The sequence below is a fragment of the Callorhinus ursinus genome, unplaced genomic scaffold, assembly GCF_003265705.2.
Source record: "Callorhinus ursinus isolate GAN/ISIS: 27379988/994484 unplaced genomic scaffold, GSC_fseal_2.0 scaffold1, whole genome shotgun sequence".
NCBI lineage: Eukaryota > Metazoa > Chordata > Mammalia > Carnivora > Otariidae > Callorhinus > Callorhinus ursinus.
In genome coordinates, this window is record NW_027397063.1 from 1,569,499 (window position 1) to 1,583,853 (window position 14,355).

General features: G+C 41.9%; 1 protein-coding gene across 5 annotated transcripts in view; it reads left to right on the forward strand.

Annotated features, from left to right (window-relative positions):
* SETD4 (SET domain containing 4) overlaps positions 1-11,583 on the forward strand; it is a 33,113-nt gene extending 21,530 nt beyond the window's left edge. For 3 of the 5 annotated variants that reach the window (XM_025871656.2, XM_025871646.2, XM_073890873.1), the window contains exons 8-11: positions 928-1,009; positions 2,043-2,123; positions 10,358-10,481; positions 11,320-11,583. In XM_025871656.2, the coding sequence (XP_025727441.1) occupies positions 928-1,009; positions 2,043-2,123; positions 10,358-10,481; positions 11,320-11,454 (422 nt within the window). In that variant the 3' untranslated portion in view covers positions 11,455-11,583. Of the gene's footprint in view, positions 1-927; positions 1,010-2,042; positions 2,124-7,391; positions 7,458-10,357; positions 10,482-11,319 lie in introns of those variants that run through there. The other 2 variants (XR_003208170.2, XM_025871675.2) reach the window with 2 other exon arrangements.
* The last annotated feature ends 2,772 nt before the right edge of the window (positions 11,584-14,355 follow it).

A 14,355-nucleotide genomic window follows, 5' to 3' on the forward strand; every position in this document is an offset into this window, starting at 1 on the left:
CATTGGTATTACTATTTAAAAAAAATAATTTAGCTATTAAATTTATGCTGTGGAAATTCCAAATATTAATAACAGTGCATAGGAAAATGTTTCTTTCCCCCTTCTGAAGCAGCAGAAAAATGGTTTTGTAGTCTATGAAGAAATATGGCCAGAGATTTACTGAGTATATAATTTGGGGTAGTTTTAATATACATTGTAGTGGAAATAGAAACTTGTTCAAGGTGAAACTACTCCATCCTATAGGCAGAATAATAACGTTATTTCTGAAAATAGAAATTAAAAAACAGAAACTGGGCCTGGCCAGGTCTCTTAGAAAACTAGCTTTGAGATTATCCTCCTGTTATCAGAATAATATTGATGACCATGAAATACTGATTTGCAACCAGTTTGAGCAAAATCTACATTTTAGTTATTTTTACACTTAAAAAACCAAAACATAGAAATATAAAAAAGAAATTTTAAAAATAGAAAAATCAGTCATTACCCTGATACCCCAAAAAGTTTTGTTAATTTTTACATGTTCACTTTGAATTGCTTATGATTGTAATCACTAATACACAGTTTTGAATTCTGGCTTTTGAAAACTTACTGTTAGAAACAATTCCTCATGTTTGTACAGCTCCTATACTTTTGGTGGGTGTAACTTCCCGCATCCTGCCACTGTCTTAATTACCAGGTTTTGTGGATTAATTTGCTTAGTGGGGACATGTGTTGAGGTTGTGGATGTTTTCTCCCCTGCCCTGGAATTCTGTAGCTTTTCAGGGGCTAAATAAAGATCTCATTGAATTGGACTCACTGGAGCTTTTTGGTGTGAATTAGGTAAAACTGTTTACACATGTCTTGATTGTTGGTGGAAGGGACAGTAATTTTAGAGGGTTCACACTTTGATGACACCCTAAATTTCTTTCCTTTTCTTTTTTTTTGTAGATATACTTGTTAAATATCTTCCATCAACAGATAAACAGATGAACAAGAAGATTTCCATTTTGAAGGATCATGATTTTATAGAGTAAGTGATTTCTCTGTCTCTTAAAATTATTCCTTCAGGAAACTTTGATGAGAAAATTGAGGTAGTGTTTGTGTAGGTACGAGCTACCTCCTGACTTGTACCAGTTGACAGGTAGGTATTTATTGAGCATTTACTATGTGTAGTAAATTGTGCTTGATGTGGGGCACGCAAGGAGTGTAAGATACTTTTCAATAAACTTATTTGGGGACATAAGATACAAACTTGAAGTATTATTGTACTAAAAGCCCTATTTATATTGATTGGTAGCCCAGTGTTTGGGATGGCACTGGGCTCCTGCAGGCCAGGCTGGCCCTCCGTTAACCAGCAACATGGTGCACACGCTTAGGGCGCAGGGCTGGGGGTGGTGGCAAGGTGATCCCACACCAAGTGGAGGCTCTCTCTTTCAGAATGTCTTCTGTAAATAAAATTAAGTTTTACGTGATCCGGCAGCAGTGTGAGGGCAATCTGGCTGTGGGGGCTAACATTTGTTTGATGCCCAGGGGAACTCTGATTCTTCATCTTTCATCTCACTAGGACCTGTGGCACCGGCCCTCTTCCTCTGGCTTCCTCAACCAGATTCAGCTCCTTACCGAAATTAATTGGAAAGTAGTTTTTTACCCTTTTGTTTTTTTTAAAGACTTATTTATTTATTTGAGCGAGAGAGAGAGAGCATGAGTAGGGGAGAGGGAGAAGCAGATTCCCTGCTGATCAGGGAGCCTGTCTCAGGACTTGATCCCAGGACCCTGGGATCGTGACTTGAGCCGAAGGCAGATGCTTAACCGACTGAGACACCGGGGTTCCCCTTTTACATTTTTTTTTTTTAAACAGAAAGAATTTTTTTTTTTTTTTTTTTTTTACTCTGGCTTTATTTTTAAGTATTTGCAGACTTACTTTTCTCTTTTGCCTTTGTGACCAAGATACAAGTTACATAATGTTTAGCCCCTTCAGAAAATGTTTGGCTCTTCAGTCATTTGCCATGGTGTCCTGAAGTACTGAAATGACAGGTGTGTTGTTATTTGTTTTTATGCTTTAGAAATTTGACATTTGGATGGGATGGACCATCTTGGAGATTACTCACAGCTCTTAAGTTGTTATGTCTGGAAGCCGACGAATTGTAAGTTTCATATGTGTTGGTCATGAGCTGTAGTTACAACCTGGACATAACCTTGGAGCTTCTCTTTGTTTACATTCAAATACCCAGCCTGGGAGGAGAAAGGAATGCCATTGTACACCGGGAGGCTTATTCTTTATGGAACTTGACCATGCCCTGAGCATTTTACTTCTAAGTTTTCACCATTTCTGGAATTCTGGTCTTAGAGTCATAATCGGAGTACATGGCCCTGAGAACATTTTATTCTCAGGTATTTTTTCCCTGGTGACCTGCAGCTAGTTGTTTAGAGTAAATTTTTTTTCTTCTGCCATGTCAAACACCAAGATCTGTTTTATTAATACATTTGAAGAAAATATATATTTTTTAATTTTATTATGTTAGTCACCATACAGTACATCATTAGTTTTTGATGTGGTGATCCACGATCCATTGTTTTCGTACAACACCCAGTGCTCCATGCAGTACATGCCCTCCTTAATACCCATCACCAGGCTAACCCATCCCCCCACCCCCTCCCCTCTAAAACCCTCAGTTTGTCTCTCAGAGTCCATGGTCTCTCATGGTTCATCTCTCCCTCTGATTCCCCCCCTTCATGTTTCCCTTCCTTCTCCTAATGTCCTCCATGCTGTTCCTTATGTTCCACAAATAAGTGAAACCATATGATAATTGACTTTCTCTGCTTGACTTAGTTCACTTAGCACAGTCTCCTCCAGTCCCATCCATGTTGATGTAAAAGCTGGGTATTCATCCTTTCTGATGGCTGAGTAATATTCCATTGTATATATGGACCACATCTTCTTTATCCATTCATCTGTTGAAGGGCATCTCGGCTCTTTCCACAGTTTGGCTATTGCAGACATTGCTGCTATGAACACTGGGGTGCATATGGCCCTTGTTTTCACTACATCTGTGTCTTTGGGGTAAATACCCAGTAGTGCAATTGCTGGGTCATAGGATAGCTCTATTTTTAAATTTTTGAGGAACCTCCACACTGTTTTCCGAAGTGGCTGTACCAACTTGCATTCCCACCAACAGTGTAAGATGGTTCCCCTTTCTCCACAACCTCTCCAATATTTGTCGTTTCTTTCTCTGTCCATTTTTGCCATTCTAACTGGTGTAAGGTGGTATCTCAATGTGGTTTTGATTTGAATTTCCCTGATGGCTAATGATGATGAACATTTTTTCATGTGTCAGCCATTTGTATGTCTTCTTCAGAGAAGTGTGTTTTCATATCTTTTGCCCACTTTTTGACTTGATTATTTGTTTTTTGGGTGTTGAGTTTGAGAAGTTCTTTATAGATCTTGGATACCAGCCCTTTATCTGTAGTGTCATTTGCAAATATCTTCTCCCATTCCGTGGGTTGCCTCTTTGTTTTGTTGACTGTTTCCTTTGCTGTGCAGAAGCTTTTTATCTTGATGAAGTCCCAAAAGTTCATTTTTGCTTTTGTTTCCCTAGCTTTTGGGAGATGTATCTTGAAAGAAGTTGCTGTGGCCGATGTCAGAGAGGTTACTGCCTATGTTCTCTTCTAGGATTTTGATGGATTCCTGTCTCACATTGAGGTCTTTCATCCACTTTGAGTTTATCTTTGTGAATGGTGTTAGAGAATGGTCGAGTTTCATTCTTCTGCATGTGGCTGTCCAATTTTCCTAGCACCATTTATTGAAGAGACCGTCTTTTCGATTGCATGTTTTTTCCCGCTTTGTCAAAGATTATTTGACCATAGAGTTGAGGGTCCATATCTGGGTTCTCTATTCTGTTCCATTGGTCAATATGTCTGTTTTTGCGCCAGTACCATGCTGTCTTGGTGATCACGGCTTTGTAATACAGCTTGAAATCGGGCAACGTGATGCCCCCAGCTTTGTTTTTCTTTTTCAACATTTCCTTGGTGATTCGGGGTCTTTTCTGATTCCATACAAATTTTAGGATTGTTTGTTCCAGCACTTTGAAAAATGTCATTGGAATTTTGATCGGGATGGCATTGATGGTATAGATTGCTCTGGGTAGCATCGACATTTTAACAATGTTTATTCTTCTGATCCATGAGCATGGAATATTTTTCCATCTTTTTGTGTCGTCTTCAATTTCTTTCATGAGTGTTCTGTAGTTCCTAGAGTATAGATCCTTTACCTCTTTGGTTAGGTTTATTCGAGGTATCTTATGGTTTTTGGTGCTATTGTAAATGGAATCGTTTCTCTAATTTCTCTTTCTACAGTTGCGTTGTTGGTGTATAAGAAGGCACCTGATTTCTGTGCATTGATTTTGTATCCTGCCACATTACTGAATTGCTGTATGAGTTGTAGTAATTTGGGGGTGGGGTCTTTTGGGTTTTCCACATAAAGTATGTCGTCTGTGAAAAGAGAGAGTTTGACTTCTTCTTTGCCAATTTGAATACCTTTTATTTCTTTTTGTTGTCTGATTGCTGTTGCTAGGACTCCTAGTACTACGTTGAACAATAGTGGCGAGAGTGGGCATCCTTGATGTGTTCCTGATCTTAAGGGAAAGGCTCTCAGCTTTTCCCCATTGAGGATGATATTCGCTATGCATTTTTCATAGATGGATTTTATGAACTTGAGGAATATTCCCTCTATCCCTATACTCTGAAGAGTTTTAATCAGGAAAGGATGCTGTATTTTGTCAAATGCTTTTTCTGCATCAATTGAGAGTACCATATGGTTCTTCTCCCTCCTCTTCTTAATGTGTTCTATCACATTGATTGATTTGCGAATGTTGAATCACACTTGCATCCCGGGGATAAATCCCACTTGGTCGTGGTGGATGATCCTTTTAATGTATTGTTGGATCCTATTAGCTAGGATTTTGGAACCCATATTCATCAGGGATATCAGTCTGAAATTCTCCATTTTGATGGGATCTTTACCTGGTTTGGGGATTAAGGTAATGCTGGCCTCATAGAATCAGTTTGGAAGTTTTCCTTCTGTTTCTATTTTTTGAAACAGCTTCAGTAGAATAGGTATTATTTCTTCTTTGAATGTTTGGTAGAATTCCCCAGGGAATCCATCAGGCCCTGAACTCTTGTTTTTTGGGAGGTTTTTGATCACTGCTTCAATCTCGTTACTGGTTATTGGCCTCTTCAGGTTGTCAATTTCTTCCTGTTTCAGTCTTGGCAGTTTATAGGTTTCCAGGAAGGCCTCCATTTCATCCAGATTGTTCAGTTTATTGGCATATAGTTGTTGATAATAATTTTAATAATTGCTTCTATTTCCTTGGTGTTAATCATGATCTCTCCCCTTTCATTCATAATTTTATTAATTTGTGTAATATCCTTTTGGATATATTTGGATATATATTCTTTTGGATAAGTCTGGCCAGTGGTTTATCGATCTTATTAATTCTTTCAAAGAACCAACTTCTAGTTTCGTTGATTTGATCTACTTTGTTTCTGGTTTCTAATTCATTGATCTCTGCTCTGATTTCAATTATTTCTCTTCTAATGCATGGCTTAGGCATCTTTTGTTGCTTTTTCTCTAGTTCTTTAAGGTGTAGAGTTAGTTGGTGAATTCAGGATTTTTCTATTTTTTTTGAGTGAGGCTTGGATGGTTATGTATTTCCCCCTTAGGACCGCCTTTGCAGTATCCCATAGGTTTTGGACCGATGTGTTTTCATTCTCATTGATTTCCATGAATTGTTTAAGTTCTTTGATTTCCTGGTTGACCCAAACATTCTTGAGCAGAGTGGTCTTTAGCTTCCAAGTGTTTGAATTTCTGCCAAATTTTTTCTTGTGATTGAGTTCCAGTTTTAAAGCACTGTGGTCTGAGAATATGCAGGGAATAATCTCAATCTTTTGGTATCGGTTGAGACCTGATGTGTGACCCAGTATGTGGTGTATTCTGGAGAAAGTTCCATGTGCTCTCGAGAAGAATGAGTATTCTGTTGTTTTAGGGTGGAATGTTCTGTAAATATCTATGAGGTCCATCTGGTCCAGTGTATCATTCAAAGCTCTTGTTTGCTTGTTGATTTACTGCTTAGATGATCTGTCCATTGCGGAGAGTGGAGTATTGAGGTCTCCTACAATTAACGTATTGTTATCAATATGACTCTTTATTTTGGTTAACAGTTGGCTTATGTAGATGGCTGCTCCCATGTTGAGGGCATAGATATTTACAATTGTTAGATCTTCTTGTTGGATAGACCCGTTAAGAATGATAGAGTGTCCTTCTGTGTCTCTAATTACAGACTTTAGTTTAAAATCTAATTTGTCTGTTACAAGAATTGCTACCCCAGCTTTCTTTTGAGGTCCGTTGGCATGGAAGACAGATCTCCATCCCTTCACTTTCAGTCTGGATGTATCTTTAGGTTCAAAATGAGTCTCTTGTCGGCAGCATATGGATGGGTCCTGTGTTTTTATCCAATTTGCAACCCTGTGCCATTTTATGGGAGCATTTAGGCCATTCACGTTGAGAGTGATTATTGAAAGATATGAATTGTCATCATGTTGCCTGTGAAGACGTTGTTTTTATAGATTGTCCCTGTAAATTTCTGTTGTATGTGACTCTTGGGGTCTTTCTTCTTTTATAGAACCCCCCTTAATATTTCTTGCAGGGCTGGCTAGTGGTCACATACTCTTTCAGTTTCTGCCAGTCATGGAAGCTGTTCATCTCTCCATCCATTCTAAATGACAGCCTTGCCAGATAAAGTATTCTTGGCTTCATGTTCTTCTCATTCAGTACCCTGAATATGTCTTGCCAGGTCTCTGTGGATAGGTCTGACATTATTCTGATGTTCCTCCCTTTGTACGTAAGGAATCTCTTCCCCCTAACTGCCCTTAAGATAGTTTCCTTGGTTCTAAGATTTGCAAGTTTTACTATTACATGCCGGGGTGTTGGCCTGTTTTCCTTGATCTTGGGAGGGGTCCTCTCTGCTTCTAGGACGCGAATGTTTGTTTCCTTCCCCAGATTAGGGAAGTTCTCACCTACGATTTGCTCAAATACATCTTCTAGTCCTCTCTGTCTCTCCACTCCCTCTGGGATTCCAATTATTCTGACATTGGAACACTTCATGGCATCACTTATTTCTCTGATTCTGTTTTCATGGATTCTGAGTTGTTTTTCCCTGGCCTCCTTTTTTCCCTTTTTATCTATTATATTGTCTTCCAGGTCGCTTATTCGTTCTTCTGCCTCAGTTACCCTAGGTGTTAGATTATCTAGATTGGATTGGATCTCATTGATAGCATTTTTAAGTTCTGCCAATTCAGCTTTCATTTCTGCCCTTAGAGACTCTATGTTGCCATTAATTGTGATTTCTCCATTCTAGCTATCATCTTCACAATTGCTAGCTTGAATTCCATCTCCGACATCTTGGTTATATCTGCATCCATTTGTAAGTCTGCAGCGTAAGTCATAATCTCTGAGTCTTTTCTATTTTGGGGGTTCCTTCTCCTAGTCATTCTGTTGATGGGTGTTTGAGGGAATGTATAGAGTCCAAATTATTGACCAGAACCCAAGGAAGATGCACCTGTTTTCTAGGGACCTTAGGGTTGCTGGCCTCTTGTTTTCCCAGCCTGTCTTCTGGGGGCAGGACCTGCCGTGCTGTTACTCAGGCAACCCTGTTTGGGCGGAGTTGCCCTGCCCCCCTGTGGGGGATGGGCTCAGCGGGAATCCGTTTTGGGGGCTTTTGTTCTCAGGTGGCTTTCCCTGGCAGCTTTCCGCGTCTCTTCCGCAAGTCAGAGCAAGGAGACTGTTTCCAACCCTCTGCCTCAGAGCAGAGAGATCGCAGTCTGTTCTTCAGTGAGCTCTCCAGGCCACACCATCTCCGTTTCTGTCCCTGCTGCTATAAACTGCAGCGTCCTGGGTTGTGCACCTCTCCGCAGCGCCCCCAGTCCTGCCTCCAGGTCGGAGCACATCTCTGCCTTTTGTGCTTCTAAAACCGCCAGCTGCTACTGGTCTGCGAGTCTGTGCCCCGTCCCCAGCAAGGGACGCTGTCACTCACCGGCGGTGTAGGATCCCCATGGCCAGGCTCCCTCCCGCTGCTGTTTATCCTTCGATATCTGCCCGTGGAATCAAGGCTCCCCGCTTTGTACCTGGAACCAACTGCCTGCGATATTCTGTTTGTAGAGATCCAGATCTTCCTACATCTCAGGCTGGTGTTGTGGGTGCTCAGAGTGGTCTGGTAGATATCCAGCTCAATTCTGGGGACCAGTTGAAATAGGGTCCTCTACTCCTCCGCCATCTTTCCTTTTCTTTTTTTTTAAAAAGATTTTATTTATTTATTAGAGAGAGCTCGTGCACCTGCGCGAGTAGGGGAAGGACAGAAGGAGAGGGAGAGAGAGAATCTTCAAGCAGACTCTGTGCTGCCCTGGAGTGCAGATCCAGCCCCCTGCTAAAGGAGAGGCCTGAATATTTCCATGGGGAGGCAGGTAGAGGGGAATCCCTGGTGGAGAGATGCGTCTTGGTTAGGCTCCTTAATTTTACCTTGAGGCTGCCGGTCCCTCCCCCAGCATGGAAAGGACTGTCCGCTGCCCATTGCAGGGACCTCCTTCAGCCTGGGTCCACTGCTTAGCAAAGGATCAGATGAGAGAAACCTTATGAAAAGAGGACTTGGTGAAGATGGTGACCCCATCCTCGAGTGGTTGGGAGGACTAAAGGAGATAATGCATACAGATAGCCCTTGCACGGTGCTGCAAAGTAGTTGGTGCTCATTCAGTAACTCCTGTTGGGATATTGCTGACTTCTTTTTCTACAGGGACTCAGGGAAAAAAAATTACTCCATCTAAACACCAGAAATAATCGTGTTTATTCTCAGCAGATGGTGTGTTTTTATCTTATAGCCACTGTGGATCCTGTATCTGATACATTTCCTTCTCTTTATTGTTTGCTAGAAAACTCAGTGGCAAATTTGTGGCCCGTCCAAATATGCAGGATTTTAAGGCATGCAGTTTATCTTGGTTTATCTCATCCTTCCTCCTTTTACCTTTCCTTTGTCTTGTTTTCACTGTCCCTGCGTCTTACTGTTTATTTTGTCTTGCGTGTGCCCACGTAAGCGTCTTTAAGTCCTTCGTGGAAAAAGGTATGAGAAGTCACCCCGAGGCCTCTTTTCTTCCCTTTGTGTTAATGCTATCGGTCTGCCACAGTGCGGCACAACAGGCCCGTGGTGGCGATTCTGCCGGATGTTGTTTGCATGCTGTTTCTACCTCCTTAGCTTTGTCACCTAGGGTGAGTTCTTTACCGTTCCCGATTCTGTTTGTGGTTAACATGGGAATACTAAATGCTTTCTTTGCTAGATAGTTGTGAAGATTAAATTAGATAATTGTTTTCCATGAAACACTATGCCTGACATATAGTGATTTCCTTCCTTCCTTCCTTTTCTTTCCTGAGAACTTAGCCATTCCTGAGGTTTCCATTGTTGTCTCTAAAGCTGAAGACTTTTAAGACTTTACTCCGTGTGTGGCTTGTCAGCTGTTCTGAATTTCTGAGTGACTTCTGTATACTTCCACTCTGATGTGGCAGTTGTCACCTTACCTTTCCCTTCCTAAGCCATTGTACTTCGGATTCTTGGCATCTAGAATCTTTTCCTCCACCTTCTTCCTCTCTGCTTGGTGCTTCTTGGGAGTGTGTGGATTTGGCTCAGCCGCCTTCTGACTCAGCGCCTTGCTGTGGCTCCCTCTTGCTTACCCTGAAATGTTTCTGCTCCTCTGTCTGCAGAAAGTTGGCTCCACTTGTCCCCTGAGCCCCATTTCCTGCATATTTTCATAGTGTAAAATGGGAATGACCTGCATGCAGAGAAGGACTTCACTGTAGATTCCTCCTTCTGTCTCCAGAGCATTTTACCTTATGAAACGTGTTCTGTTCAGTTTGCCATAGTTTAGGAAAGACTGTCACTTTTGAAGAGAAGGAAAGTTTACTGTCTTTGCTCCTTAGCCCTGAGTCCTTTTGGCTGGGAGTCACCTGTTCTGTCTTCTGCTCTGTTCCCATGACTGGTGGACATGACTCCACTTACTTAATTGCCAGACACAGGATTACAGTGATAATCACATTCAGTCCCTCCCTGCAAAGAGTGTCATTTCCCTTGATTCTTATTCTCAGTTGTTCCTCCTCCTTCTGTACCTTGTCTCCTTCAGTGTGGGAGCTGTGTGTGGTGGGAGGTGTTAGGGAATCTGCTAATGGAGTGAGTTTATTATGCTTCTGGAAAAATGGAAGAGTTTGTTGTGTTGAAGTGTAAAAAGTTGCTTTTACTTTTTTGAGAGCCTGCTGACATTATCTTACTGAACAATTTGGTTCTAGTACATGCTGGAAAAAAATACTTCTTGGGGAAATCATTTCAGATGCAAATGAGAAGAGAAGTTTGGTCATAGCCCAGAAAATATGCCAGTATTTCATAGAGGAGACCAATGCTATGCTGCGAAAGGTATGTTTCTAGATTATTGCATTCTTTTGTTAAAGTATTTTGATGAAGAAGTTACTTGTTTGTACATGGTACACCTTATTAGGGCATTGTTTGATGCCTTAAATAGATGAATGTTGATGTAATTTCTGGGTTTTTTTTTTTTTTGCTGTTAACGTTGTGCTTATATCTTCAGTAGGTAAAATTATTGGATGAATTTTCAAGTACTCTTTTTTAAATATTTCTATTCAGTAAATGTTTTAATTATGGGAAATCAGCTCATTTTTTAAAAAAGATTTTATTTATTTGAGATGGAGAGAGAGAGACAATGAGCAGGGGGAGGGGTAGAGGGAGAAGCAGACTCCCTGCTGAGCAGGGAGCCCAACACAATGTGGGGCCCCAGGGATCATGACCTGAACCGAAGGCAGGCAGATGTTTAACCAACTGAGCCACCCAGGTGCCCCGAGAAATCAGCTCATTTTAATGAAAACATTGCTGGGATTGAAAAATAATTTTAATGAACCTTCAAGACATTATGCTAAGTGAAATAAACCAGAATACAAAAAGACAAATATTGTGTGATTCCACTGTCCAGCATAGGCAAACTCATAGAGACAGAAAGTAGAGTAGAGGTTACCAGGGGCTGGGGGTCGGGGGAATGGGTAGTTTTGTGTAATGGGTGCAGAGTTTCTGTTAGAGACCATGAAGGAATCCTGAGGACGCATAGTGGTGACGGTTACATAACACTCTGAGTGTATTTAATGCCATTTAACTGTACACGGAAAAGTGGTCACAGTGGTAAATTTTATGTTATATGTATTTTACTGCAGTAAAAAAAAATTAATTTTAAAATATCTTCCAGGTTTCTCATATGAAAGATGAAGAAGTGGCTTTGATAAACCAACTAACTTTGGTAGAAACATTATGGACAGAAGAGCTAAAGATTCTGCAGGCCTCTGCTGAGATTCTAAACCGTTTGCAAACACCTTTTAGGTAACTTCACCTAATGCATTCAGTCGCCTCCTGTGGTGGGTGTGACTTCTTAAACAGTTTTAAATGAAGGTTTATTTTGTACAGAATCATTTACAGTCACCGAATGGTTTCTATTAAACAATTGTATACTGAATCGTACTCCTTTTGCTTTCTTTGCTTGTGGGATGGAGTGGTGGTTGCTCTCAGACATTGAAGGGTATCTGTGGTGGGCAGGGCGGGCTCTGCGGATTCTGTAAGTGAAGATGGATGTGCCATCCTCACAGCGCCTCTGATATTCTCAAAACAGACCACAGTCCTGCAGGAAGAAGTAGGAGGAAGGCATTGCATGGTAAGGAGAGGGGGCTGTGAGGGGCTCCGTGTGTGGCCTTTGGCTCGCTGTCCTACTTCCCCTCTGACTCAGCACCTGTAAAGGGGTAAGCAGTCGTATGTTTATTATGTTCCGATACCATTGGGTTTAGCTGGTGGTGGGAGGCTTTGGGTGGGGAGTATGGGGGATTGTGGGGCTGGCCTGGATCTCAGCTGGGCTTCACCTGCAGCTGCACTGAGCTGTAGCAGACCACATCACATTTTTTAGTTCTGATTTCCAATCTGGAAAGGAGATTGGTGGGCAGGAATGGGGGTGGACACTCTGCATCAGCCCTGAGCCCCCACCCAGCGGAAGGGCCGAGGCGCTGAGACGCATGTCGGGCAGAGGCCCCAGGTGATGCTGCTTCTTCCCCTTCTTGGCCTCACTTCCTAGGGACCAGGGAATTGGGAGTAGGAGGGGCAGTCGGGGTGCTGTCAGCCTGTAATTTTTACGGAATGGAAGTTCAGTCATTAAATACAGGAGAGAGTGGGGCCTGCCTTAGCAGACTGCCCTCTGTTTGCAGTTGTCCAGAATGTGTTTGAATCTCTTAGCAGACATGTTCCTTAGCCATTCTCTTTCTGGTGGGTGTTTAACTCTTTTATTCTGCTTTTCTGTCATTTTAATGGGAGTTTGGGAGGAATGGGAGATCAATTTTTGGGCTCGGTTGGCCGTTTTGAATTCAGAGTCTTTACTTTTTTTTTTTTTAAATAAAAACATTTTAGGCTATTGACTTCCCTCTAAGAATGGTTTTTTATATAAAGTGTGTACTAGTTAGTACTTTTTAGATCTTGGCTCAGGATTTACACTTTTCATAGCATTCTCATGCCTGTCAGTGAACAATCAGGACCACTGTGAGGAAGTCAGCAGGTGTTCTATATCACAGAAGCAAATATGTACCTATTATAAAAACTGGACTATGAACCATAAAACAAATAATGTTTGTTAAATATTAGCATTGCTGGATGGGAGGCACTGTGCTCAGGCCTTGGTGTGCAGTGTTTTTATTTAAGCCTCATAGTTATCCTGTGTTATAAATTAAAAGGGGAAGAAATTGCTTAAGATGCTATGCCTAGTGTGTGTTAGAGTGAAAATGCCTGCTCCCCCTGCCCTCAGAGGGACCAGGCTCCACAGCTTGGGTGTGTTTGTGTCCTGTACGTACCATGCTGTCCTGACGTGGGGATGGAGTTCATGGGGATGTTGCCTTCATTTCAGTCAGGGAGCCTGGCACAGCTGATCCTCAGTGGGGGTGTCTGCTTGATTGTGGGGTTCAGTGTAAGTAAACTGCCCCAAAGCCATGGTTATATGTGAACTTCCATCCTTGCTCTTTTCTTCTTCATCATTTTCCGAACCAGGTGGGAAGAAGGGTTGTTTCCTCCTCAGCCCTCGCTAGTCCTTGGCCTCAGGGGATCCTTGGATGAATCTTGCAGGGGGAGGAGTCTTGGAGGGACCACCAGGCTGGACTGGAGCCGGACTGGGGCCACATAGTGCAGGGGCTATCCCAGTCAGACATTGGTGCCCAGAGTCCGGTGTTCCCTCTCAGGTTTGCATTCTTCCCCAGTGCTGGAATTCCTGCCCTTGTGGAATACGCCCCAAACAAACAAATGGGGCCCGCTCACTTCGGAAGGCAGTCAGAGGATCTGGACCTCTTTCCCTGTTCATACGTATAGTTGATGTTGACTTTATTTTTAAATAGCTGCAGTGTGTTTCAGGATATGCTATACCAGGGGTCTGCAAACTTTCAAGGGTCAGATAGTAATTACTTTAAGCTTTCTGAGCCATACAGTCTTTGTCCCAACTGTATGGTATAACGTATAGACAGTATGCAAACAGGTTGCATGGCTGTGTTCCAGTAAGACTATTTACAAGACAGGTCATGGGCCATGGTTTGCTGACCCCTGTGCTATACCATACTTATTTTTTCTGTCCCCACTTGTGGGCATTTAGGACCTAATTATCCTAATACATATATAAAATATATATATATTACATGACTCCTACTTGAAGGTGCCTTATATCTTCCGGAAATAAAGCCCCCCCTTAACATGAAAAACTTCACAGACTTGTGTGGTAATAGTTGTGCTATTTGAAGCCTACCTCAAGTCTGAACGTGGAGACTGGTAATGACCTAGGAAGTCAGAGCTGTTAATTCTATGAAAGTGGCTTTTACCGGAGCACCTGGACACCACCCTGAGAGGAGCCATCGAAGTCCAGAAATAGGGAATTTATTTTAGCTCCTCAGTTGGCAGACAGCCACCATGTTCTGTGTGACAGATTAATATTGGGCAGTAGGTTTGTCCAGAGGAGTAAAGTATCACGAAACCCAAATCAGTTTGTCAGCTGACATTTGCAGCAATGCCGTGTGCTCTCTCTTGTGCTGTTCTGTTTCACCTTTCGGAGGGCATCTTTCTGTCTTTATCCTTATGTTGTAACCTTTCCTAGTGGGGATATTTCCTTGTCTTATTCCCTTCTATTCTATAGCTAAATTATCCAACAGTTTTAACAGGCTGCGAGTAAATTTTTAAAAACTCACAAAAATATAGTAGAATTTAATAAAAATGC